This window comes from Acanthochromis polyacanthus, chromosome 1, assembly GCF_021347895.1.
Source record: "Acanthochromis polyacanthus isolate Apoly-LR-REF ecotype Palm Island chromosome 1, KAUST_Apoly_ChrSc, whole genome shotgun sequence".
Lineage (NCBI taxonomy): Eukaryota > Metazoa > Chordata > Actinopteri > Pomacentridae > Acanthochromis > Acanthochromis polyacanthus.
Genome location: NC_067113.1, coordinates 55274060 through 55301210, shown reverse-complemented (window position 1 = coordinate 55301210; position 27151 = coordinate 55274060). Strand labels below are relative to the sequence as shown.

The following is a 27151-nucleotide window of genomic DNA, read 5'->3' as shown; positions in this document are numbered from 1 at the left end:
TCAATGAAATAACAACACAGATTTGCTGCTCTGAATATGAGTCCTGATTAAAGCCAACATGCCCCTCAACAATTTCACCTGTCGAGATGATATTCAGATCAGATTAGATGTAATTTTAATGATCCCTGTGGGCAAGTAATTGAGTGAGGAGCTAATTTATAACAAATGGTTACTGAACGAAGTGCATTTGATTGCAGAGGAAGCATTAAGAAAGCTGGAGAGAAGGCGCCGCCGCGATTCAACCGGTGGCCTAGATTGAGCAGGCGAGATGGTGTTTGGCATTTTGAAAATCTGTGTTTTTGTGCATGTGTGTTTGTCTGTGTTTTCATGTGTGTGTGTGTGTGTGTGTGTGTGTGTGTGTGTGTGTGTGTGTGTGTGTGTGTGTGTGTGTGTGTGTGTGTGTGTGTGTACATGTCAGGCTCTACACCAGCTGTGCCACTGCACACAAGGAAAGAGCTGCCGCCAAAATGAGCTGTCTGCACAAAGAGCCAAAAATCATCCAGCACACCACTGGGCATCCCCTCACACACACACACACACACACACATGAACAGCTATGCATGTGCACACACACAAACACACACACACACAATATGCAGAAAAAGAGGTATAGGTGAGATTAATGAGGCGTGAATTTAGCGGTGGACACAAGTTACCTCTTCAGTTTTTGTTTTTAAAGTAGAGCTGTGCATCCAAAATTATGCTTGTGCATGTGTGCGTGTGTGTGTGTGTGTGTGTGTGCGTGTGTGTGTGTAGGTGTGTGTGTGTGTGCGTGTGTGTGTGTGTGTGTGTGCGCACAAACAGCCAAGGGCTCTCCAATTTGATGGCTTTCTGTTATGACTCCATTATGCTGATGACTTTGGTGCGTTTCCAGGTTTTCTGTGTATGGGCGTGTGTGTGTGTGTGTGTGTGTGTGTGTGTGTGTGTGTGTGTGTGTGTGCGTGTAGGATGACATAGGGGGGAAAAACACACTTGCACTCCACAGCATCATTAAGGATTGTGGAAGCATCTCTGCAGAGCCTGGCTCCGACTCCTGAGAGGATTCTGGACTTGGTGTCCACTTGACTTCGAGTCGCTGCCTCATCGACTGAACTCTCTGGACTGAACCAGGCGGCTGTCTGACAGCAAACAATGTGGAAGGTTTGTTGTTAGGTTATGCTGCTGAATTTGAAATTTGAAGTATCCTCAGATGTTTACCGGTATTTAAAGAGTTTGTTTTAAACGAAAAATGTTCCTGTCATTATCAAATAATAATGTTTTCTACTTGCTTCAAGCAAATTTGGCCTAAAATTTGAACTGCACATAAAGAAAAACACACACACATATATAAGAAAATACGGTTGAAAAGTATAAACATAGTTAGAAACTATAAGCATAAAATCTAAAAATGTACTTTGTACCAGGAAAATAAAAATATAAGTGTAGGGTATAATGAATAATGAATCATATTAGAGTTATACTGGTGTTTATGCAGTGAGAAGTAGTTGGTTGATATAGCACTTCTGGGGTGCTTTTTGTGGATTTACTGATAGTTATGGCCAGTTTCTTTGGTGGTGAACTTGATACAAAGAAGAAGAAAGCGTAGTACAATCCACATTAAATATGGATTTATTGAACACATTTGAGAATGAGGTGGAGAGACAAGCACTTAGAAAGATGGAGGCCATTCTGACAAACATGGATCATCCACTTCACATTTGACTCAGTGAACAACAAAACATCAGTGGACGGCTCCTATCCCTGTGCTGCAGGACTGAAAGATTCAGGAAAACCTTCTTGCCATCAGCAATCAGACTCTTTAATTCAAAAGCAAAAAGACGAGACCAGACAATTGAATTTCCCTTCGGGGATCAATAAAGTCATTCTATTCTATTCTATTCTATTCTATTCTATTCTATTCTATTCTATTCTATTCTATTCTATACAATAAATACAATAATGCAGGAGGAGGTCAAGGTGGATGGTGGGTGCCGACAGCACATTTTTCTTAAGGTTCGGAAAAGGTTTTTGATTAAATTAAAATAAACATATTGCTTATCAAGTTTGGTTTTCCTCTACAGAAGCTAATATTTCCAGAAATGTCTAAATACAACTATAGAAATAGATCAATAATGCTATAGGGACCACAACTGGATATTGTGCTGTTAAATGAGAGACAGCGATTGGTGAAGATCTTTGCTTTTTTTTTAAAAAATTGTGATATGTGGCAGATATAAAGTTAGAGATGTTAAAAGAAAAAACTTCTGGAATTCCTTAAACCCCTAACAGATTTGCAAGCCAGTAACAATTTTACTTCTCTGTTATGTCCAGCAAACAAACAAGTCGTCAAGTTAAAATTGACACAATTCAGTCCCGTCACTGCTTCCAAGTGAGTCATTCAGACTGAACAGCTGCATCACACATCAACCAGGTTGCAACCAGGTATTTAATTATACTGAACTATATACTATAGTTTACTGTATTTGAATAAAGCTAAATTAAAGCTGTTCTTATTCACATATGTTTCTGTTTCTCTTGTTGGACAATGAGATGAGTATGAAATAGTGACTGAAACACAGACTAACAAACTACGAGTTAACCAGCAGGCTCTGTAGCAAAACTACTGATTTTATAATTACAACATTGTTTGACAAAGTCACCGAACACAAGTTTGAATCATATTGTGAATCAGGTGATATTTTTGTTATTAGCAATAGAAAGTCATGTTTTTATACACTGAAGCTGCTGTTTTACTCTGCAGTGTCAATCACAGCAGCAGAGAGAGTCTTCTTCCTGAAGGCAGCATGGACAGATACAGACACTAAAAAAGTATACAGTCATTGTGAAATGTGAAATTTTTGATTATTTTGAGCTGAAAAACAAAAACACACATTCTGGGAGACTTTTATTAATTTCCTGAGAAGGAGAACAATGAGGGCCCTTTAACATTTAATTCAATATGACATCAATTACATTACTGTGCAAAAGCTTTAGGCACTTTATATGTTTAGATTTGTAATAAAATATTTTCAGGGAAGCATGTGATGTGGTAGCGATTTCAAAATGCAGCAGGAAAGCAGTTGCAAACATACACCCAGGGTCATAAAGAACCATTTCAGTGACAAGAAATGGTAAATAAAAATATTCAAGTCTCTATTTCTGAAAGCTTCCTCACTGTACTTTCAGCCTCGTCGATGCTTGGCATGCAGACTGTTCTCATCCTTTACTGACACTTTGTTCCTCTAAGGTTCACAGTACAGAAATAAGTCACAGTACAGTGTGTTTCATTTAAAAGCTCTTTCTCTGTGAAGACAAGGCCTTTTGAACCGAACATCCTCCACATGATAAAAACACAAAGGTCAGATGCATGTTGGAACACGTCTTCATATATTTGTATGCTTTCTACACCTCTACTAAAGCAACAGAGCAAGAAAAACTGCATTTTTTTCCCAAGTTGTGCAAAAGTAACATTTCTTGATACATGGTAAGACCTCATACAGGATCTATGAATAGAAATAGCTATATTACATGGTATGGTTTGATACTTTGCTTTCATAGAGTGAGGGTTAGAAGAGACTGACAACACTCTGGTGTCTAAATATTGAATTTAAGGCTACAGATTGCTTAATATAGAGACTTGAAACAGGAGCAGCTAGCCTGGATTTATTCAAAGGTGCAAAATCTGGTAAATTGTACATCTAAAAATCAAAAATCAATTTGTTTGATTTCACTGCCATCCATTCCTCCTTATGTAATGTGTGTTGAATTATTTTGTTACCCCAAAATACCGTATTTTTTGTCACTTTCTTGTCTCTAACTAGTTCAGAATACAGCAGCTTGACTTTTCACTGGTTCTGTCAAACATGAGCACATCACCCTGATGTCTGCTTTCATTCACTGTTCATTTTTTGAGTTAATTTTGAGATTTTATCATCGATCATGCAGGAGCCAGTTTGCAGTCTTTCAGTTTTAAATCTAAGGGTGGCAGGACCTCTAGATTCTGGAATGACCCATGTGAGGAAGTTATGATATAGAATCAGCATCTTGTTATAAATCCCTTTTTGAAACTCACATTTTTCTGTGATGTCTCTTTTTTCCTCCTCTTTTACTCTGTGCTATGGCTTCTTTGGTGAGAGCATGCTGACGAGACTGTGGCTGAGTAATGTCATATTTTTTCATAGTCCCAGGACTGATTGTTGGTATTTTGAGCAGAACTTCTGACGTAGAGAATTTCAACCTGGTGCATTTCCCATTGAAGGCTATGCGGCTTTAAGTCTCATATTAATTTTGCACTTTTCATCTCTTTTGTAGAGAGTCTGAGAAATAAGGAGTTGCACAAAACAGTCACTGAATGGGACTTAGTAACTATCGCAAAGCCCCTGCAGCTTTCCAAAAAGAACAAAACTCCAGCTTTCAGTCTGACCAAAGGTAAACCCACAAATTAGCCACCTGGAATAGACATTTTTTTCTAACTGCATTTGGGATCTCCATCCAGAAATACTAACCAACTGACCTCATCATCTTTGCACAGCAGTTTATCTAGATGTGGGATCACCCCTTTTGACACAATGCAGTCTGTGCTGTGGTATTGGTGAAGGTAGTTGCAGAGGACAGAGCAAAATAGGCAAAGATTTCCAAAACTCTTCCCCTCTTTACCTCAGTTAATAAACATTAATAGGTCTGTACAGCTTCTGAGGACAGCACATCAATCTAAGCTCTGTGCACAAATGTTGCCAACATACGACAAACTACCTCACTGTTGAAAACAGCTCCTAAAAGAGGTTAAAACACATCTGGAAACCTGCTTCCAAGATCAAGTTTTCCTCCTGACATCTCAATGCAAATGCAAACTTGTGTCATAATTAAAGGAATTTAGACACAGGCCTGAGCTTTTCCTAGTTTTATCTTTTATACCTGGCTGGTTGCTGGTCTTTATTAGTGACAGTGCTGGTGTTGATCACAGCATTCAGCGTTCCAAATTCACCTAACTTCAACTTCGACCACTGCGCTTTCCTTAATGCAGTGCCAAACCATCACTGCACGGAACTTTTAGATGAATATAAAGGGTTTTAGACCACAGTGGTAGTGGTGTTGCAAATAGAGGTCCTGCAAGAACTGATGGTGTTTCTGTACTTATTGCTCTGTTACTGAAGGAGAAGGGAACATTTTGTGCATAGAGCTGGACCTGTTGAGGCCAGGCTTGGAAACCAATGAACTTGCAGCTTTCGGTGTCATTGTGATGTTATTTCACCACAATAAAATCAATCAAAAGAAAAGACCAGGACAGACTGGACTGGACGTTGAACTCTCCATACGATCGGTAAAGCTAATGCATTTAGCAACGTGTCCACTATTAGTGATCAATTTCTGTATGTATGTTCAGCTACACTGAAGACAAGTATTTATGATTCCCTTAAAGAGTGGCTTTCTTTGGAAAATCACAGGAAACTGTACCCTGGCATATTCCAATTACCCAAATCTCTACAGAAAAGCTTAAGAGCAAACCACTTTAATGGGAAAAATGACAGGTTGAAATAAACCAGAATTCTCCTTTAATGTGCACAGCATGGTATATAACCTTTTCATCACATTTGAGCAAGCTGGTGATATAAGCAACAACATGTAGCTGCTTTCAAATCCAATTGGAAAACAGACTTTTTAGAATATGGGAAACTTTTAGAGACCATCATCTATAAATTCCCGTACCAAAATCCACAGGTTCAGGTGCCCTTATCACTTTTCTTTAAATGTCAAAACAAAGCTTTATCCTGGATGTTGCTTGCAAAAGGAGGCGTGAAGCTGTAGAACAAACCATGTTGGCAGAGTTCCTGTAAGTTATTGTGCAGTATTGCATGAGACATTAGCCTGCTTTTGTTAATTGCTTTGGACAGTTGTGTGTTTGCCATTAATTTAGAAGGAGGTACAGACTCATTTTGGCCTCAGCTCTGCAGAATATTGCAGTTAGATTTAAAATATTGCATATATGTCACCCTGTCGTACATTTACAGCGTGTCTTTGGTTGTTGAATCACGTCTTTCCAGGCTTCTTCTCCGCTCCTACACCAGGAAAGCCCAGTCAGAAGGTGTGCGTCCATACTGAAAGAGAAGAAAAGTTCAGGAAAAGGTGAAATAAAAAAAAACCCAAAACCTCACGCCACTAAAACTTCTCTGCTTAATTGCGAGCGAGAAACACAAATGAACTCAAATATCCGTGAGCAAATCTGCGAACACAGCACAACAGAGGAAGAGAAGAAGAAAAAAAAAGAAAAAGGGGAAGTATAATAAAAAATCAAAACAAAATGTTCCCCCAATCCGTGACAGCCGCGGAGACAAATCCAATTATTTGTGTCTCATGTTGCAAATTTGTTCTAATGGTCGAAGTGAGAAAGTAAATAAACGCCTGCGAAGGGGAAACAAAAGAATGTGATTTCTAATTAACTTGAAAGAGGAACAGCAGGGCGACTTAGTAAACCCATCTTTCATCTGCTGCCTCAGACCATCGTTTGTTTGTTGCACAATGTTGTCTTCGAGAGGGGAGGAGTGTGTATCTACGAGTTTGTGTCTATGCGTGTGTGTACATGTGGTGGTGGTGGGGTAACACTGTACTGCTTCCCTCCAAATGAAATGTCAACAGATTTAACAGCGTCGAGGAAGGAGCGCAGCGTTTTCCAGCATTTTGTCGATTTTATTGTTCATTAAGCTTTGCTGCCCCCCCCCCCTACACCCGCTCCCCTCCTCAAATCTTCCTCCTCCTCTTCTTCCCACTTGTTCAAGGCTTCATTTGCTGCATCTTGACTTTGAAGATCACAAAAGGCTGAGGCAATAATTGGGTTTGTGCAATTACAACGAGCCTTAATGAGAGAAATCCAGGAGTTTGTCTCGGCCCTATCTGCAGCCCTCCAAGCTCCGCCATTAGGTCGCTCTCTGCCACTTTACTCTGTGAAGCCACGAACGAAGGAGGATGTTATCGGGTATCAGGATGCAACACGTTCATAGCATATGAGGCCCGGGTGATGGAGGAAGTAGATATGCTAATCGGTGTTACCCCACACTGGCGGAAAAGAAACCATGGAGAGCACAAAAGAGGGAGACAAAGCAAAAGAAAAAGACTAGTTGGAGAGATAAGCCACAAAAACTAATCAAAGTGTTTAGAGGACATTTAGGAGATCAAGAAAGCCGAAAATTAAACCCAATACAGACACTATCTGCTCATACCGAGCAGCAAGGAGGCTCTTGTGGCATCCAATTAAAGCCCAGTGAAAATCAATGATTCTCCTTTGGAAGAAACTGAAAATCCTGCAGATTTTCCAGAGTTAAGAATATATTCAATCGTGCACAGTTACTCTGGCACCAAAACACAGCAGGTTTTTTTGACCATTTTATAAAAATATCTTAGCTTTCTATAAATAAAATATCCATTCTCAGTGAAATAATACATGCGATTACGTGTATTTAGCTTCTTAATGTTTGATGATGAACAGATGGATGGATAGATAGAAAGTAATAATGAATTTCATGGTTCCATCTATTAAATCAAAAGGAAATACTTGTGAAATTTCAGAAAGCACTTTAACGTTGTTTTTATGTCAATAAAAATCGCTTAGATTCGTTATTCTATTTTTTAGAACAGTCTCAATCCTTCTCATCATGACATATTTTTCAGCTATTTTGGCTTCACTGAAGGTGTTATGTTACTCTATCTTTCTCTTTACAATCCCCCAAATTTGTTCCGTTGGATTCAAGTCAGGCCACATGCTTGGTTAGATCATAATTTTCACTTTTTTCTACTTTAGAAACTCTTGTGTGACTTTGGCCTTGGCCTTTTGCACTCATGCAGTCCCATAGTCTCACTTTTCTTCCTCTATGCTTCACTGTCAGGACTATGCATTCACTGTGGTAGTGTCCTGATCAGATTAACCCAAACAAGCTGGACTCCATCTGGGCTGACCAACTTTTTCTTGGTGTCATCTGACAAAAGAATGCACTCCCAATATTCATTAGACTTCTTTTCATGTTCTTTGGCAAAGTTTCATCGTGCAGTTTTGCACTGAACAGCAAACAAGGCTGTCTTTCTTGGACGGTATCGATAGCGTTTCTGTCACAGAAACTCAGACTTCCACTGATAACTCCTATTCCAAGCCTGAAGAACTTGTCTGTCTGTTTTTCAGAGCTAGATTGCAAAACTTTTGTATTTTGTATGGCATCATTTTAAGAGGACAGCAACTACAGCCCTGACTAGTGATACTACTCCTTGCTCTGTACCTCCTGAATGCTGCTGCTACTGTGTTTCTACTGTTTACACTTTGTCCTGTATTCTTTTTCGTCTTTGCAAAGTCGCAGGGTTTTTCAGTTCCTCTGGCATTTTTTCCCTATGTGGAGCCATGATATAGACATGCAGATAGACACAGCCCATATATCCAAAACTGATATAGTTCTTGTGTTCACAGCTCGTTTTATAACCACTTTCATGCAGTTAAGCTGATTGCAAATCAAAGGTATTCCTTATATTTGTGTTGCTAATCACACGTAAACTCACTTGTTTCTACTTTTGGGCCTATATTTTCAGTATTGTCTTTGTGAAGTGTTTTTTTTTTTTTTGATAGTTTATAAGGGGAAAGACTGCATGTCTACTTAGATATCATCATCACTTTTTGACATTCAAGTCAAATTTTCAGAGGTGATCTCACCTCTAAGAAACTGTAAATAACAGAACAAGGAAGTAAACTGGTTGGGATTAATTAGGTTTAGATTTGGCCTGATACAGTCAGGGGTGTTTGACAGCTAAAACGTAGCTGCAATGTTAAAATCAGGTCGAACGCTATGTGGAATACAGGACTTGCAAACTAAGCTGAAGGGACATACATAAATCTATTCAGAAGCTGTAATTTTGCAAGATGGAGGAGACGTGAGAAGCCTGAGCTGAGCCAAGAACTCCTTTACATTTGCTAGTATAAGTGAGAGAGCACGGCTCACATTCAGACTCATACCCCAACTAATAGGCTAATTGCACAACACAATAATGGCAAGTCAGCAATACACTCATTAACACAAATCAAGCCTTCAGCAAGGAGCATTATGAATGTGTTTAAACCTGCAGTGCTGAGTAGACTGTGAATGTGACATGTTTGTGGGCCTTGTGCAATATTAGCACGGCATTACTCATTACCTAATAAGATATTTCACTTATTATGTGCTTACAGGGACATAACGCACATGGAGGGTGTATGATAAATAAGAACCAATAGGGGGGTTTGTTTAAAATATAACAACTGAGTAACTTTAGCTCATTGAATTACATAATAATGATTCAGCTCTATAATGCAATTATAGAGGCACAAGATGAGGGGAGATTTGTTCGTGCTAGGTTTTGCCTTGCATCTGCCATATTTAGTGTTCAGTTTGGTGACATTTCCATTTATTTGTAATTTAGCCCAGTAAATGCTATTTACATTGTATTTCGTAGGATGCAGTTCATCCACATTTTTCACGTCGCTGAAGGCTTTATTCAAAGTAAGCTATTAACACATGAAAGCAGAATCCCGAGGGTGACGGCAGTATAAAGCATACAGATGTTCGACCAGCTGTTACTGAGCTATAGGGGAAACATCTGGCATCTGTGTGTGTCTGCATATATTCATGCATGTGGATGTTTGTGCGTCCACCAACCTGTATATCTGTGAGTTCCTTTGCGATCCGTGAAGTCACCTTTGCATCCTGATGGGGAATATGCAAGTCCTGAAACACACAATTTCAATAATTTCATTAGCTCTGTGAACCAGTTTGTCATAGAAATAAGAACATAGTGAATATGAAGTAAACGTATAATTTAATTCAAACAAGAAACCACAAGATTCTGACAATCTGCTAAAGATAAAAAGTGTCCATGCAGTCACAAGAGACTGTGAGCTTCATTAATCAATACAATAACCCTCTAGAAGTTAGAAACTATTCACATTTAGATGTTTTGCATTAAAATAAACTATTTTAATGTGGAAAAAATCCAATAAAGACAGTATAACTTTTTTAATAATAAAGAGAAGGGTTCAACTGCACTCCTCCCTGTTCTGTTGTATGATATATGTGACCTTTAACTTATTTAGGTCCACCAATATTTGTTTCCAAACAAATTTATGGAGACTGGCTAAATTTTTACTGTTATTACATCTACAAGGCCTAATTTAAAAGTTTGTTCTGACTTTCATAAGGGAAAGACACTATTAGATGTCTGGTTGTCGCTGCTTTTATTGCAATGCTTTAAGCAAAGTGATGCAAAATGAGTACACATGTAAGCAACATTAGGATAACACGACTTTTAGTATGAGACAAATGCTAACTTATCATATGTGGACTGGAATGATCAAAGTCTCTCATACATTTTAAAGGTACCACATTGTGCCCCCTTTGTTTGGCAAATTAATCTTGCACATCTCCAGAATGTCTCTTTCAATGTTTTGTTGCCCAAAATCCTGCAAAGACGGTTCATTTGGCCATGACTGTGTAACTCCTGGATTTAGTCCTGCTTTAAACAGGCTGTTTCTGTAGCTTTAAATGCAGCTGAACTGCTTATGTCCACGCCCCCTTCAGGAAGAAGACTCTCTGCATCTGTGATTGACAACATGGAGAACAGTTGACCACATAGCAGCAAACACAGATGTGAATCAGCGTGAGACCAGGCTTCTCTATTGCTTCTAATTTTCTCTTTGAGTGATCATGTGATAGAAAAACATTGCTGAATTGATTGCTCCTGCTGTTTATATCTCATTTCTATGATGAGTTTGTGATGTCCAGCATGGGGATGGCTCTGAAAAGACTGCCAGTTAGCATGTATTCTCAATGTGCTTGTTTTAGTCACTAGTTCATACTTGTTCTCTTGTCTGACAAAAAAAAGAGAAAAAGAACATGCAAAAAGGCTGTATTACAATTATGTTTATGTGAGCACAGGGAGCAGGAGAGAAGTTAATGAATGTAAACACTGGCCGAGTTTGGGTTTGGAAGTGAAGGACAGGATTTTAAATTTGAACTCAATGACTTTTTACTTCTCAGTTTCTAAATCTTCAGAATTGTAAGACATACAAAACAAAGCAAAAATGAATTTTCACTATGTGGGCTCTTTAATCTATTATTGATATAGATACTTAGAAATTTGCCTTGGTACATCAGTGATTATTTTAAAAATTAATATTGATGCGTTTTAATATTTGTTATATACAGTATGTACTATATAGATTTTTTTAAACATATTTATCATTTGATTTCTATCCTAATTACTATATATATTGAAAACTATGATCTGGCAAGTCACTTCACTCCTCAATACAGGCTCCAACCATTGTGCAATGATGATACCCGAGGCGCTGTAGTTGGACTTTTTGAAATAAAATGGGGCTGTAGTCACAAAGTCCAGCTGTCTTTCAGTTATGAAGCAGAGGATGACACAGTCAACCTGGGTAAATTATTACAAAACACTAAAGCTGGCTGTTTTCCTTTGTTTCCAGTGTTAATGTTGGTGGATGACATGTTGCTCTCTAAATATATGAAGTGAAAATCAGACAAATTTAAACACAAACCTGCAATTATCTTTTTCACCCCACAAAAACACATACGATTACATTTATCTACATAGTGTACTTTAAAATGTCAGTCTATGTCATCCTTAAAACTATAAATGTCGAAATGACACCCGTTGTTTGTTTAATCCTTGAGAGGTAAGTGATGCACCGCAAACACCTCCACTTAAATACAGATTCCCACATCAGTTTATATGCAATGTTTTATTACTGAATTTGATATTAGTGCATAGACAGACACGTAGAGAATACCTGTCCCTGGTAGACAACGCGTCCTATGGGACAGACCATGCAGGCAGTACCACAACCGAACATCTCTTTGACTCGCTGCTGTTTCACAGCAGAACACAGCTGGTCCATGGTGATGTAGCGCTCTGTCACTGCAAACTCACCCTGGAAAATATACCAGGAGGAACTTTGAAAATGCATTTGTTTGTCCGTTTGGGTGGAAGAAAAGCTCATGATGACATCTGAGTGAAGGAAATATTATCAAATTGATTTGTGTAGTCGTTATCTGAAATACTTAATTTAAAATGCACACATGTACATGTGTGTGTCTTTTTTACCCATTTTCTGCCTAGTTCCAAGATGCTCCGTCGGGTAACTCCTGGGAGTATTATACCATCCAGAGGTGGAGTTGCAAGCTCCTCATCTGATAATAATAATAATAATACATTATACAATAAGACAAAACATCTGAGTCGAACCAAAAACAGTTCTTTTTGTCCTAAAGCTGTAATGAAGCTATTCTGCCACTAGAGGCCACAATTATAAAGTGTTCATGTCTGAACACTGCAATCCAGAGCTGCTCTGTAATATTAGTTAGTTTTTGTTGGAATTCTAGTTGTGATCACCTCCATTTTCATTGATCCAGTGTAGGAAGACGTTCATGGTTCCTGCCTCAGTGATCTGGTGGTCGTCTCCGTACAACCACAGAACCTGCTGACACCCATAATCCACTGCTTCATGCTGGGCAAGCATAGAACATCCGTAATTCCTACAGAAATCCAAAATAATAACTGCCATTACTGTAGTTACATAATGAGGTACTCTTATTATTCTCCTATAGTACTGTGTATTAAAAGTGAGAAAAATAATCGATGTCATCTTCAACAATATCTCCTGTAAGATATAAAAACTTTTCTTTAAGCAGAATGTGGAAGATTAGATTCAGTGATCACTTAATTTAACTTAATTTAATGCTTAAGTTAAAAAAATCTAATTGAATAATAAATCAGACCTGTCCAGGGTGTCCACTGCCTTCGCCCGAGTCAGCTGGGATAGGCTCCAGCGACCCTAGTGAGGATAAAGCGGTGTATAGAGGATGGATGGATGGATGATAAATAAACTTTTAAAGTTGCAAACATGATTTTAATGAGTTAGGTTGACATAATGTTGATAATTACATTAACTTAATATGTGTGTAATTTAAACAGAATATTTTGCATTGCTTAATTTAAAACTAAAGTAATGTTTGGCTAACTTTATGAAACTGGCTTCATAACTACATTTTTCTTCACCTTGAGGTCAAGATTTCTAACCCTAGTTAACACAGAAGCACCTTGAATTTTTTTAATCTGACAATTTAAGAACTTGTGCCAATAACAATGGTAAATAAATATAAATAAGCAATTAACACTTAAATGTTCTTAAACACTATTGTTAAATATTGTGGAAAAAGTAGTCCACTTCATTTTATGAGTAACCAACTTAAAAACATCCCCACTCTCACCCATAAGGGTCTAGCCTGGTTCTGTCTGAGTGTTTCTTTTTTTCAACTTCTCCCTATTCTTGGTCTTTTCGTTCTTTCCAACCATTGCTCATAGGGAACCCAAAGACAACTTTGGACTGTTGGGTTTTCTGTTCTCTCTTTATAATACATAATATCTTTAACTTAATATGCTAAGCTCTGTGAGATGATATATGTTGTGGATTTGCACTAAATAAATAAAATTGATCTGAAACTTGAATTGACTTGAAAAACATCCATGTTTATGCTACCAATCATTGAATAATTTAAAAAAAATAAAATAAAATTTGATTGTAGATGAAAAGCTAAATCCACTAACTCATTGGAGTTAGTTGAAGTTAGTCTTATTACTTTGAAACTGAATCCAAACATTATTTTTAGAGCATATTTGTGTTTAAATGATACAGATAAGGGTATATAACTAAACAACATGACTCATTTCATATCAGAACTAGAATTACTGCCTGGTGGCTGTATGCCTTCTCCAAATCGCAAAATGGAAGTGAGATATTTGTGCGAAACTATGTCGTAATCAGGGTGTTTAGTTAGTTAGTTTTTATTATTTATGTCCAAAAAATGCATTTTGGAAGGTCACTGTGACTGTTGACCACTAAATTCTAATCATTTCATCTTTAAACCTTTAAAACACTTGAGCCAGGTGTGAAAAAATCCCTCAAGGCTTTGAAGATCATTGACTGATAAACATCCATCCATTCTCTGTACACTGCTTTATCCTCACTAGGGCTGCGGGGGGTGCTGGAGTCTATCCCAGCTGACTCAGGCGAAGGTAGGGGACACCCTGGACAGGTCACCAGTCTGTCACAGGGCTACATATACAGACAAACAATCACACTCACATTCACACCAACGAGCAATTTAGAGTAATCAATTAACCTCAGCATATTTTTGGACTGTGAGAGGAAGCTGGAGTACCGCGAGAAAACCCGCGCATGCACAGGGAGAACATGCAAACTCCATGCAGAAAGATCCCAGGCCCAGGCCGGGATTTGAACCGGGGCTAACCACTACTCCACTGGGCAGCCCTACTGATACACGTATACATTTATTCCTACTCACCCTCCCATCTTGCAGTCTCCAGTTCCTCCTTTCCAGGCCCTTATATATTTGGGATCGGCCCACAGAGAGACAGCGTCTGTGGTTTTGAAGTAAACCCCGACTGGGGACAAAATCACATAGAGCAAGGCACGAGTAGGCTTCTTTACACCCAGAGACGGCTGCAAGGGACATAAAAATGCATGGTGACTAAAATATGGTGTTTTTAATACACTAAAAGACATATTATGATATAAAATAAGCACTCAACACCATTGATGAGCATTTCACCCTTGAAAAACATGGATTCAGACAAACAAGGTTTCAGGAAACCTTAGAAACCCACCCAGTGTGTTAACTATTCAAAATCGGTTTCTGGTTCAAATACATATGGCTGAATTAGCCGAATACAGCAACACAGATAGTCATAGGTGAGCTGGTGTGCTTGAGCTGCAAAGGGGTTGGTGATAAAGGAGGTGTCGACATCATAGTTCCATGGATTTTAAAGGAAGCATCGATTTAGAGTTACATTTAAGCCATTTGAAAGCAGAAAAATAGTATATTTCTATCAGGGAAAAAACTATAAATATGTAACTTTCTGGCACAAAGATGAGTTTGTATGGTTTAATCAATGACTAGAAGAGAACTTTAAACTTTGAAAACCTTCAACCGTCTCTGTCCTCCTCACCTCAGTACTAACAAACGTTGGTCTGATGTACAAGCTGGCAACATCTGAGTGAGGAACCCAGTCCTGTTCGATCTCCACCAGCCTCCTGATGCACTCGAGAAGCTCTGACTGGTCAAACGCCTGGAAGACAGACACAGAAAGATCCTTTTACTTTGATCAACCCCTCCATCTATTCTTTCCTTCGCTACTTCATTAAACTTTCTTCTCTTTCGTACAGGCAGACAGGCTCTCCAAGCAGAGTATGCCATGCGCTTCATGTTGAGCATCGGTCTGAAGAGACGCAGTTGGTTGTCGTCCCCACGGTAAGCCTTCAAGCCTTCGAAAAGCTGGTGAGAAGAGAGAAAATACAAAAATTATCACCAAGCTTAATATTAAGCTCCAAGAGCTAGTACCTTTTCTACCTATCTGACCATTAATTAGGATGAGGTTAGAGACTTTTAAATTACTTTAGTAATACTGAGGCCACAATTTTAGCTAAAATCTCCCGTTAACACTCCAATATTTTGTTTTTGAGTCAGATTTTCAATTAAAAACACGTCAAATTTTATAGAAAATTGACCAAATTTTTAAGAAAATGACATATTTTGTTCCACTACAATTTCAGGAGATGTTTAGCAAAATTACAAAACCATAAAACAAACTGTTGCAGGTTTGTTTTGCAGTATAAACATCTAAATGCTTAGGCAAACTAATTCTCAAATTACACAGAATCTTTAGTGTATTTATTAAAATTGATGACATGAATGAATAAAAATGTGAAATACAATTAGTGTGAGGCTGTTAAGACCTGAATGGCATTCTGTAGTGATGTACTGGCCGGATGGAGCGCCAGGTTCCCAAAGGGCCTGATAAATGGAGCCTTCCAGCCCTTAGTCGCTGTCCACTCTATGGTCAACATGTGGTCGGTGAAGACTATTCCAAACTCACCAACATCTGGTTTAGTTTTCAGAGAGGAGGACAGCTGGATGACCAGGTCAGCTGCCTGGTTAACAAACATAACAGAAGAGTAAAGTATCTAAATGTTGTATCAGACCCTCAGAATCCCAAGCAGTTTCTGATCATTTTCTTTTTGCTCCTGTCATATTTTTACTCACTGTGGGATCGTTTTGCACTGAAGAAAGAGCTGCTAGAGTTACTTCAGCTTTATCTAAAATATCTCATCCATGAGCAAAGCTCACCAAATGTTCTTCTGTTGGCTGCAATAGTGAGCAAAATAAAAATCTTCATGCACGCCCAGCATCTGAGGAACTGAATATCTCACCCAGTGTTTACATCTGTTTGTTTTGTTGTCTGACAAACTTGCCTAAGTTAAAAACAACAGAAATGCTGTGAATTTGGCAATGTATCTATGTCAAAATCTAAAATATAAAAATAAAATCACAAAGTTGGAATACAATATTCTGCTACAGTACATTCAACATACGCAGAGAGAGTCTTCTTTCTGAAGTGGGCGTGGACAGCAGCAGTTCAGCTGCAATTTAAAGTTACAGACACTAAAACAGACCATTTAGAACCAAATTTAAACCATTAATTACTCAGGCATGCTGAAATGAACCATCTTTGTGATATTTGGAGCTGAAAAACTCAATTTTGAGAATGAATTTGTTTCAGGGGACCTTCAAAGCTCTCTCTGCTAAGAGGCACTGAGCTTTTCAAAGATCCATTATCACCTCAAACAGAACAGACATTCTGTACTACCCCTCTTTATGATGTCATGAGCTTGTTTAGGTATTTGTTAATAACTCTCTTGGCTGTTAAGTCCTAACCAAAGACGTGACAGAAACCAGTGATTGTTTGAAAGTCTATGAAGTAATGCAAGAGCTGATGTTGTGTTAGATTATACTGTATTTGGCCAGCAGGGGTTGCTGTAACATCAACAGTGCAACAAGATAAGTCAAAGATTGGACCTCAGTCACAGTTAATTTGTTATGAAAAGGCTGCAAAACTGAATCAGGAAGACCTGGACATAGAGAAAAAACACTGCACTCAAAAACAAAGTGATACTTTATGCCATTCTCAATTTACCAGTTTAGAGGTCAAAGGTCAGTAAACAGTATAATCAAGTTAAATCTGAGTATCTGAGTCCATTATGCTCCAAGATACTGATGTGGTACAACAGTAACAGCAGGCTGAGCGATATTTATGAAGAACTTTTAGAAAAGAAAGTGATTTCAAGACTGCACACTGATTTCTATGATCCTTCCCTTAACAACACACCTCTTGCTGGCCAACAATTAGTTATCTGGTAGAGGGATTAGACTGTCGCTTTATCTCCTCCCTCCTACTTCAGAACCATAATCCCAGATTACAGTACTGAGAAGCGGTGAGCCACAACAGTACAGCAATGTGGAAAATATATAGTCTATTCCAGTTTTTCTCTCAGTTAATTTGCCTTTTATCATTATTTTCAATGTTCCATCCGATACCTAAAATACACAAGTCTTCTTTCTGCTGTTTATGTACCCCTTCTCTGCAGAAAAATACAAATATCAGCCTTTATAATGAACATATCTGGACAACTATTTTGACCTTTCATACAATAACGGCACAACTGAAACTGTGACAGAGCTCACCGTCCTCAGAATGACCCATAATCCTTCTTCGCTGGTATCTTTGTTCACACACACACAGTCCAGTTAGCATTTGGCTGGGATTAGCCAGCTATAAATATGAACGTGGCTCTTCAGTGTGAAAGAAAGAAGGAGAGATGTAACCAAAATGCTGCAAGACGCTGCATTCAAATGCTTTTGAATTACAAACCCATCAAACTGTCATGAGGGAGGTTTGATGATAATGTTTGGAGGGTTAATCGAGACACTTTTCCCCATGAATCGAACATGCAGCACTCATTACAGTTCTTTCAGTGGATGCAAAAGTTGGCAAAACATCCCCAAAGCTACAGCCAACACTTGTTCTCTCTATGTTTATGTGTGTGTCTGCACATGTCCACGCTAATCCCCACCTGCTACCTACTGCTCAGGTGTTCAGGGTCAGAAAACAAGCAAAGCTGCAGCGACTTAGCGTGAGCTGTGAAAGTGGATTCTGCTGAGCGGGCTGCACAGGAGGAAGAAGAAGAAGAGGACGGGTGGACGCTGTATCCCCTCCACCCGCCTCCTCCAAGAAAAAAATGGCAACAACCGGCAGATGATCTATTTGGAAGTGAGAGTAAAATGAAAAACCTGAGAAAAGACACACTGAGGTTGACAACGAGTGGACTGGGATCAGTTTTTCACTTGTTTTGTAAGTCACAATAAGAACATCTTTGCATGGTTGTGGATTTCACGCCTGTCAGCTCTGCTCTTCAACATGAGGATGAGCAGCAGCGCTGGGATATCTTCTATGTGGAGCAACAGGGTGGATTTTTGAGCATCAAGACGCCAAGGAAACATCAAGATGCTGCACTTGGAGCAGCTGCTGAGGGTAGGTGCTCAGATCGATTATACATCCACAACTACAACACAATAAAACAACTTGTTTGGTTACCTTGAAGCTTGGAATGCTGGTGTCAGCCATCGGGACGAGTAAAAAGCAGCTCCTTCTTGGAAAAGAATGTCTGCAATGTAAACAGTACAGTAATTGCATTAAGAATAAAAGCCCCTGCATACAAAAAAAGTGTCAGCAAAGCATGCGGAAGTGGAAAAATACTGAATAGTATTAAATATCTGTTTGCAATAAACTTCCTTTTCTTTACTTCACAATATTCATGAAGACTTTACTGTAAATCCCTGAGTTTACATTAATCTATTCATTCTTTTCCTTTAATGTAGTGATTTTCTTGGGTCAAAATATTTGATCCATGATACTTTTTGACAGTCTCATTACAGCTCATCATATCACAGTTTATAGTGAAATATTACTTTAAATCTTAATAATGGAGGTGTAAACAGAAGCTACATCAATGCACATGAGTTTAGGAAAGGCTAAGAGGTGCTACAGTAATCTTCTGCAAATAAATTTCACGAAACTGCCAATTTTAATTGTGCGCTACTACTATCAGATTCACAACATGCACCATTAGTCACCTTTAGCATACGTTACCTTCAGAGCAGGAGAGGCGTCTGATTGCTGAGATTCGAGTCGTACCTGTTAACCAGCTTACTGATCGCTCAGGCTGAAACCAGTCCTGTTGTACCGACACCAGAAATCAAGAGTCCAGTTAATGTTCAGCGATCTCAACAAAAGCTGCTAACATGGATTGAGGTTTCAGTTGAATATTGAGCAGGAGGGTAATCATTTCTTGCATTCTAGTGAGTTTTTATACACCAATTTGGGCCTTTTTTGGATGAATTCATGGTGGAGAAACACAAAATTCACGTATCAGGTGAAAATACAAAGCACAATGGAATATGTATGGATCTTGTTCCATTTTAATTTTATATCAATTTTTTTTGTTGCAGTTAAAGAATAGATTCAGTGATGAAAACAAAGAGGAAAACAAATTCCCCTGTAAACAGCATTGTTGCATCTATTAGTGATGTTATAGAGGTTATGTTCACATTATAGAGGCTATGCACAGCCCATATATTTGGCACGATATCATAAAAATAATCACAATAATACATTTCATTTTCTCTGGAACTTTGCTGAACCACATTAACTAAATGCTTTCCACAAAACGGCAACAATGAAACACTGAAAAGAAACAAGGAAAACATGAAAACATTATAAAAGGCAAAAAAATCAACTAAGACTATAAAATATACAATGTTATATGAAAGCTAGTCTGTGCAGATGAGTTTTTAACAACTTTTCAAACTGAAGGGAACTTTCATGTTTTATTTCCTGATTCCTACAAAATCATCCTCAAACATACATAATTTAGATAACTTGTCAGTGTGGTGTGCTATGACTGTGCAGAAAGTTTTGAAAATGCACTGTCAGAGTCCATAGGTTTCTAAATAAAACAAAATGAACCGATTTATCATTGACAGGAGTACATGCACATTGAAAGAAGTTACTTATTCTTCAAAGAAAAGACACAAAAGAGGACGAAAGAGTGAATCCAGCCAATAAATGTCTGTTGACTGAGCAGGGATAATAATAAATGAGAAAAATTGATTCACAAGTAAACTTATTTAACCTTATTTTAACTTAGAATGTATTTGGATATGGAAAGCTCATTTACAACGCAGGCAAATAAGAAAATAAAACATGCAGACAAACATCCATCCATCCATTCTCTATGCACCGCTTTATCCTCACTAGGGTTGCGGGGGGCACTGGAGTCTATCCCAGCTGACTCAGGCGAAGGCAGGGGACACCCTGGACAGGTCGCCAGTCTGTCACAGGGCTACATATACAGACAGACAATCACACTCACATTCACACCTATGGACATTTTAGAGTAACCAATTAACCTCATCATATTTTTGGACTGTGGGAGGAAGCCGGAGTGCCCGGAGAAAACCCACGCATGCACAGGGAGAACATGCAAACTCCATGCAGAAAGATCCCAGGCCCAGACCGGGATTTGAACCGGGGATCTTCTTGCTGCAAGGCAAAAGTGGTAACCACTACGTGCAGGCAAACATATAACACAAAATGCTAAAAGCAGTACTCAAAAAATAATAAAATAAAATATTAGTTAGACCTTTAGAACTTAAAATGAGTAAATGAGCTACAACAAGAGCAGCTGCAAGTCAAATAAAATGAAATTAAAAGCCTGAATTGAAGTAGAAATAAAAATGAGTCCAATTTTAAAGTGTTCTGCAGGTTATTCAAGGTTACAGGATTGTCACAGTGAGTATAACTAAACTTTTAAAGCTCAGTAAAAACAAGGACCTGCAATGCAATCCAATGATTTGACATTTATGGTAAAAGGAAAATCCCATTTTAAGCTAGTAGTGAAGTAATGTAAGGGAGTAAAAATGCAAAAAAACAAGTAAAGATGCCATATTATATACATATACGTGTCCATATGTAGATCCATCATGCCTGGTATGTTGTCTGAGACCTTCATTATTTTTACTTATTGTTGTATCTTAATTTTTAGCCTCATTATACTTTCGTAATTCTTGTCTTTCTTTTACACCTTATCTGAATCCAACTGCTGTAACATGTCAATTTCACTGGGGAGGGATAAATATATCTTATCTTATCTTATCTTATCTTATCTTATCTTATCTTATCTTATCTTACAGCATGATATGTAATAAAAACAATACAGGGTAGCTCAGCCTTAGCATTTAAATTACCAGTGGTAAATCTAAATCAATACAGAATTAAAGAGTCATAACAATAAAGATTTAAAGAATAGAAAACAAACAAACAAACAAACAAACAAACAAATAAAGTTGCCTCAATAACATTACAATGCAAAGAGATACCAAAGGGAACCTTTTGTTGTCATTATTTAGCCACCAGTTTGGACATATAGTATTAAATTCTCAGATACTTGTGACAGAGACAATGTTTTTGGCTTCACTGAAGATCATAAATTTATTTATTTATTCTGCATTAAGAAGCAGTTTATGCTCACTGAATGCAGTTGGTAATTGCCTTAATTATTAGTGTTGTTATATTCCATTAGATTTTGAATTTTAGATCTGTGATGCATGAATTGTGTGCTTTTCTTAAGACATTTCCACTAAAAATTGGTGCTAAAATGCTGCGAACTGGTGAGTAAAATCATAAAACGAACTGTTGGATGCTCTTGCGGGAGGTTTCGACTGTTCTAGTGGGTGCCGTGCCCTCCTCCGGCCGCACGGAGGGGGTACAGACTCATTTGTCAGAACCACCGACACCCACCGAGCGTCTGGAGCGCCCAGCTGGAGCTACCTGTGCGCGTGCTCTGTCTGTGCGGACACTTGGACAAACATTTCGTCGAAGACATTTGTTCACAGAAGACCAGAAAGGTAACAGAAAATAGACATACTCCGCTAGAAAACGGGGAGAAATTCAGAGAGGAACACACTACGGATGTGTTTGTGCATTTTTATTAACTTGATTCAGGTGCGTGTTTGTATTTTCATCAATTTGCGCTCGAGTCGGTATGGAGAAACATGTAAATGGTCTTGGAGCATAGCTACCGCTATTTCTGCCTACAAAATATTTTTCAAATGCGTTTTTGTGAGTATCTCATTCTGCAAAATTACTGTAATAAATTGAATTGCGACATTCATTTTAGTTGCACGGGGTTGCTTTATGGAAAAGCGAGATATTTTGTACAATAAAATCTATTGTTTAGAAAACCTGTAGTTTAATTAGCTCATTTGCACACCTGTTGCCTAAGCAGGTGATACATTGAATTTAATTAAAAATGTTTGATAAACTTAGAGCCGTGCTAATTATGGTCACCAATTAAGCTCTTACTGAGATTATAATTTCACATTCCCTCTATTTGCCTTTAATTTTTCCTCTCAACCCAGTTCTGTTCTTTTATTACAGTTCGCAACTCTTCTGTCACTGACGGCCACTAAATCTTGACACTTTTAATATTTTTCTGGCTTTAGGTGGCTTGAATTCTCACGTGTTATTTTTCTATACTTGGCTGCTCCACATTGGTTTAAAAAAATGCATTTTTTTTCTCTATAAGTGTCCAATGATATGCTGTGCTTTAATTGGGGCACATGCTGATTATTAGTTATTAAGGAGGCAATAATCAACATTTGGAACAAATATGCTGTGTATTTGTAGTGAAATTGAAACACTTCATGTCAAAATTAAAAAATAACACCTACTCCAGGACAGTATTATGTTACAATGCTTTTGTGACTTGCATGCATTTCATTTAAAAAAATGTTTTTAACCATTTTTTTCAGTGTTAAAGCAGATTGTCATTGATGTGTAGTCTGAATCCTTAGATGTACTGTAAATAGCAGTTACAACCCTGAAATCCATGGAACTTGTATGCAATATCGTTTTCAAAACCTCCTTCACTGATGAAAAACAACCATAGCATTCTCTGGGCAGCAACCTACAAGCTGAAAATTTCAAGTTTTGCCAAAGGTTTGGATCGTACAATTAACATGCTCTAATTTTCTTCGTGAATTATCCATTTTGATGACAATGTTTGCCTCCTGGCATGAAGTACCGTAGTTTCACCAAAGTAATTCCACTATCAGTAATTTTCAGGGACAACTGTAATTGGTTTAAAGAGATACAAAGCTCTTTTTTTCCCCATAAAGTGGCAAGATAATGAGGTACAGTCAGACCATTCTGCACATTGTTGCGTCAGTGTGGGAGAACTTTCTAGTCACGCAAGACTGCATGACATGTTATCCGTCCAGTAGAGCTGTGTATGGGACATTGCTGGAGAGCTCAAAGTAGAGACCACAGACAACAAAGAGCCAAAGCAACACATTTCAAATTAATTTTCTGAATCAAATATTGTTGGAAACTTAAGTAAATCAATAGTAGAAAATTTCTGAATACCAGACCAGATGATAATTCCTCAATCCCATCTTAATGTATTGGGCCATTCCGTCTTAAATTATAAAATTTTTTAAAGGTTTTTGGGGTTTTTGTGACCAAGTATTTCATACAAACAAATATTCTTTATGTTTTGTATTGTTTTCTTGTGATATGCAGCGACAAATGGTTTATAAAATGTCACTAGTTGACTTCTGCATTATCAATTTCTTCATCAGGGTGTGCTCTAGGATGAGGCTTTTTCAAAAATATTTCAGCTCACCCATAATCAGGGATTATATGATCGACTTGTCCAATGTTGCAGATTCTGAATCAATAGCACGATGAAAAGTTCCTGTTTTTATCTTAAATAGTTCCCATGGTGTTGTTATTGAAACATGGCCTCAAACTTCAATGTGCTGAAACTGGGTCTCAGGAAACACTTGATATATCGATATAAAATTCCACAGATAGTATTATAAATGTCTAAAGTTTATGATAAAAAGTTTCAAGCAAACATAGCACAAAATTTGATGATTGCAGAGTGATTAACCCTGTTATGTTTTCACAGTACATTTCTGTTGCCTACAGCGTTAGTCCAGTCATGCAAAACAAACTAAATGTGTTTGTTATCCAGTACACTGTGGTGTTGGTCATCTCTTAGCAGTGCTTTCTCAGTGTTTTCATATTACTACCTCCTTTTCACTTCATGATACCATACTTCCCTTGCAAATAGATCTTTTCTCCTTGTCTTGCCTCAGACTTCAGCCTCTCCGCTTGCCATAAATCCATCTCTGCAGCCTTGCCCTCAGCAGCATGGACTACTGCACGCCTCAGCCTTCGCGTCGTCACAACCCCGTGGACAGCATCTGCCGCAAGCTGCAGACCATCCAGTGGCGCGGTGATCGAGAACCCAACTCACCATTCCAGATCCCCAAACTCTCCTCGAGCAGCTACGACAGCCCACAGTGTGGCCTCAGGCACAACCTGGAGGCCATCCTGAAGAAAGGGGCTCTCCACAGGGACGAGGGGGAGAGGGGGAAGGTGAGGGAGAAGGGAAAAGGGAGAGGAATGGGGATGCCGAGCTCTGCAGCTTCCCAGAGAAGCAACCTGGGCCCCTGTGTTCCTCTGTCCAGCCCTTCCACACCTTCATGCAACCCTCCCACGCCAGCTAACATCACCTACACTATCACTAGCACTCTGGGAGAGAGGAGAGGTGCTGATGGGAGCGATTTAAGACAAGTTCAGACATGGCAGAGGTATAGTTCGACACCCTCAGGCCAACCCAAGGACTCCCCTTACTTTACGTTCACACAAGGACCTAACTCGGTGCAGCCTGAGAGGCCAAGCAAGAGCCCACCTTTGTCTCGAACCTTCACCAAAAGTAACAGTACCCTTTCCTACAACCTCAATTTCTGCTCTGCAGACACGATGAACTCGACCGATTGCGAGCTGCCCTACCCGGCTCTGGTTGTGAAAAGACTGTCCATGGGAGACGGAGGTAAGGAGCGAGGAACACAAAATGATTTTAAAACTGCAGGCTGATTTAAAAACAAAAACAAAAAAACAGTTAAACCAGCGTTAAAGAGCAACTTTTTCAATCATCTTTCAGCTAAGGACCTTGTCAGTAGGTGCAGGTTTTGCCACTCTTTCCAAGATTCAAAAGGTTTGTTGTCACATGCACAGAAACTAGGCTGTTACTCTGTACAATCAAATTCATATTTTGTTGATCCTCCTTTTACACCAGTTTCCACTCAGGAAGTCTATCGGTAATGGGGAATAGCTTGAAAAATATGGTGTTGCATCAGCAAGAAGTTATTGAATTTGATTTGGTTAATAAAGTCTAGTTTGTAAAATAGACTGTATCAAAACAAATGTAGCTTCCGTAAATCTTTGCTTCTAGACTATTCAAATTTGAGTAGCTCCTCAAGTTTGCCACTGTCCATTGCCATTTTTTTTTAACTCATCATATCCGATGAGTGAGAGGTGGTTCTGGTAGTCAAGTAGGTGTATATGCCTATTCTGTAGTGGTATCGCAAGAACAGCCTGCAATTTGTCAATTTTGCTCTAAATTGGGCCATAATTTACAAGAATAACATCCCACTGTATTGAACTAGACTTCAAACTAGCAATTGAAACCACAAACCTATTAAGAAAATGTGTAATGAGGTAATAAATCCAGTGAAAATTAGTTTCGTTTTTGTATAGATTTCTGTACACTCTGACTGCTTTTCCCAGGTTTAAGACACTCAAGCATTGAGTTGAGTGTCTACATCAAACGTTTATATACAGTGATTAGCTACAACATTAAAACTAACTATATAATATTGTGTAGGTCTCTCTCATGCAGACAAAACCACTCTGCATCCAGATCCTCTTGAAAATATCTGTTAATTTGTGGACTACTGCTTTGTAGCTTTGAGTTGGAGGCTTCGTCCGTTGTCGTTTTGTTTGTTTTTTAACCGGATGTGATGGGTATTGGGTGGATCTGACTCAAGAATGCTATACACGCCTCTTCAGTAGCGGTATCACAAGAACAGCCTGGATTTTTGTCAAATTTACTCAAAATTTACAAGAATAACATCATGCTGTATTGTACTAGACTTGAAACTATCAATTGAGGCCACAGACCTATTAGGAAAATGCTTATCGAGGTAATAAATCTACTGAGAAGTATCGTCATTTTCTTTTAGACTTATTTACAATCTGACTTCTTTTTGCAGGTTTAAGACGCTCACACACTGGCTTCACTTTGCAGACCTAAAGCAACATTCAGACCACCCACATAGTATTGTGGAGGTTTCTCCCATGCTGGCAAAACCACTCTCAGGGTTCTCACCAGGATTTTTTTCAGTGTAATGGCAGGTCTCGCACGTGCAATAGACGGGAACGGGTCAGTCGACGACAGGAAAGTACGGCTGAGGTGGGGAGACATAAATTAACCTAGATAGGCACCCAGTCGATAAAAACAAACGCACATGGCGTTATCTGTCAAAATAAGAGTGTAGTGGCCCTAATCACAGTGTTAACCCTTCCTGTTCGGCCCCGACCGTGGTCAGGAAGCCCGGGGATGTGTTGGTCATTCAGGGTCGCTTGGACATCTCGCTCTCTCTCTCTCACACACACACACACACACACACACACACACACACACACACACACACACACACACACTGCTCTCTCTCCCTCTCTCATGACGGAGCCACACACTCTCATAACACCCTAATCTTTGAAATGCGCTGGCGAGAACCCTGATCTGTCAAAATAACAGCATAGCGGCCCTAATCACAGCGTAATCTTTTAAACTGACAGCTTAACGGGCCGTTATGACAGCGTAACGGGCCGTTATGACAGCGTAACGGGCCGTTATGACAGCGTAACGGGCCGTTATGACAGCGTAACGGGCCGTTATGCTGAAATGCGCTGGCGAGAACCCTGCACTCTGTGTCCAGAACCTCTTGGAGACATTCCATTAATTTGTGGACCACTGTTTTGAAGCCTTCACTTTGGTCTTTACCATCTTAGTTTTTTTTTTTTTTTTGGAACAAGATGTGACAAGAAAAGATCTGACTTGGGGACATGATCCACGCCCATGTGATAGCAAATTGTGGATCACAAGATAGCCATGACCTGAAACAAGCCTGCATTGTTGTTTAATTTACTCTAAATGGGACCATAATTTAGAAAATAAACACCATGCTGTGTTGAATTACATTTGAAAAGAGACTTTCAGACCACAAACCTATTAGAAAAATGCTTAATGAGG

General features: G+C 38.7%; 2 protein-coding genes across 8 annotated transcripts in view; one reads left to right on the top strand and one right to left on the bottom strand.

Moving 5' to 3' along the window:
* Nucleotides 1-6035: 6035 nt before the first annotated feature.
* bcat1 (branched chain amino-acid transaminase 1, cytosolic) lies at nucleotides 6036-21854 on the bottom strand. Its single transcript, XM_022217619.2, has 11 exons — nucleotides 21814-21854; nucleotides 18520-18589; nucleotides 15824-16018; nucleotides 15252-15362; nucleotides 15037-15156; nucleotides 14373-14530; nucleotides 12400-12542; nucleotides 12112-12197; nucleotides 11798-11938; nucleotides 9645-9713; nucleotides 6036-6074 (listed from the first exon to the last, which is right to left on the bottom strand). Exons 1-11 carry the CDS (start codon nucleotides 21852-21854, stop codon nucleotides 6036-6038), a joined length of 1173 nt encoding a protein of 390 aa, XP_022073311.2.
* lrmp (lymphoid-restricted membrane protein) overlaps nucleotides 21753-27151 on the top strand; it is a 51870-nt gene continuing 46471 nt past the window's right edge. For 5 of the 7 annotated variants that reach the window (XM_022217651.2, XM_051953435.1, XM_051953423.1 and 2 more), the window contains exons 1-2: nucleotides 21753-21890; nucleotides 24147-24886. In XM_022217651.2, the coding sequence (XP_022073343.2) occupies nucleotides 24202-24886 (685 nt within the window). In that variant the 5' untranslated portion in view covers nucleotides 21753-21890; nucleotides 24147-24201. Of the gene's footprint in view, nucleotides 21988-22083; nucleotides 22105-24146; nucleotides 24887-27151 lie in introns of those variants that run through there. The other 2 variants (XM_051953428.1, XM_051953432.1) reach the window with 2 other exon arrangements.

Bases quoted from the DNA above. Each gene is read 5' to 3' on its own strand.
- bcat1 (XM_022217619.2), bottom strand. From the start codon at position 21,854: ATGTTTGTCCAAGTGTCCGCACAGACAGAGCACGCGCACAG. The intron at 12,543-14,372 runs GTGAGTAGGAAT...GGATTTCTGTAG, and splicing joins GGAGACTGCAAGATGGGAGG to GAATTACGGATGTTCTATGC. The intron at 9,714-11,797 runs GTATTCTCTACG...TGTGTGTTTCAG, and splicing joins GCGTTGTCTACCAGGGACAG to GACTTGCATATTCCCCATCA.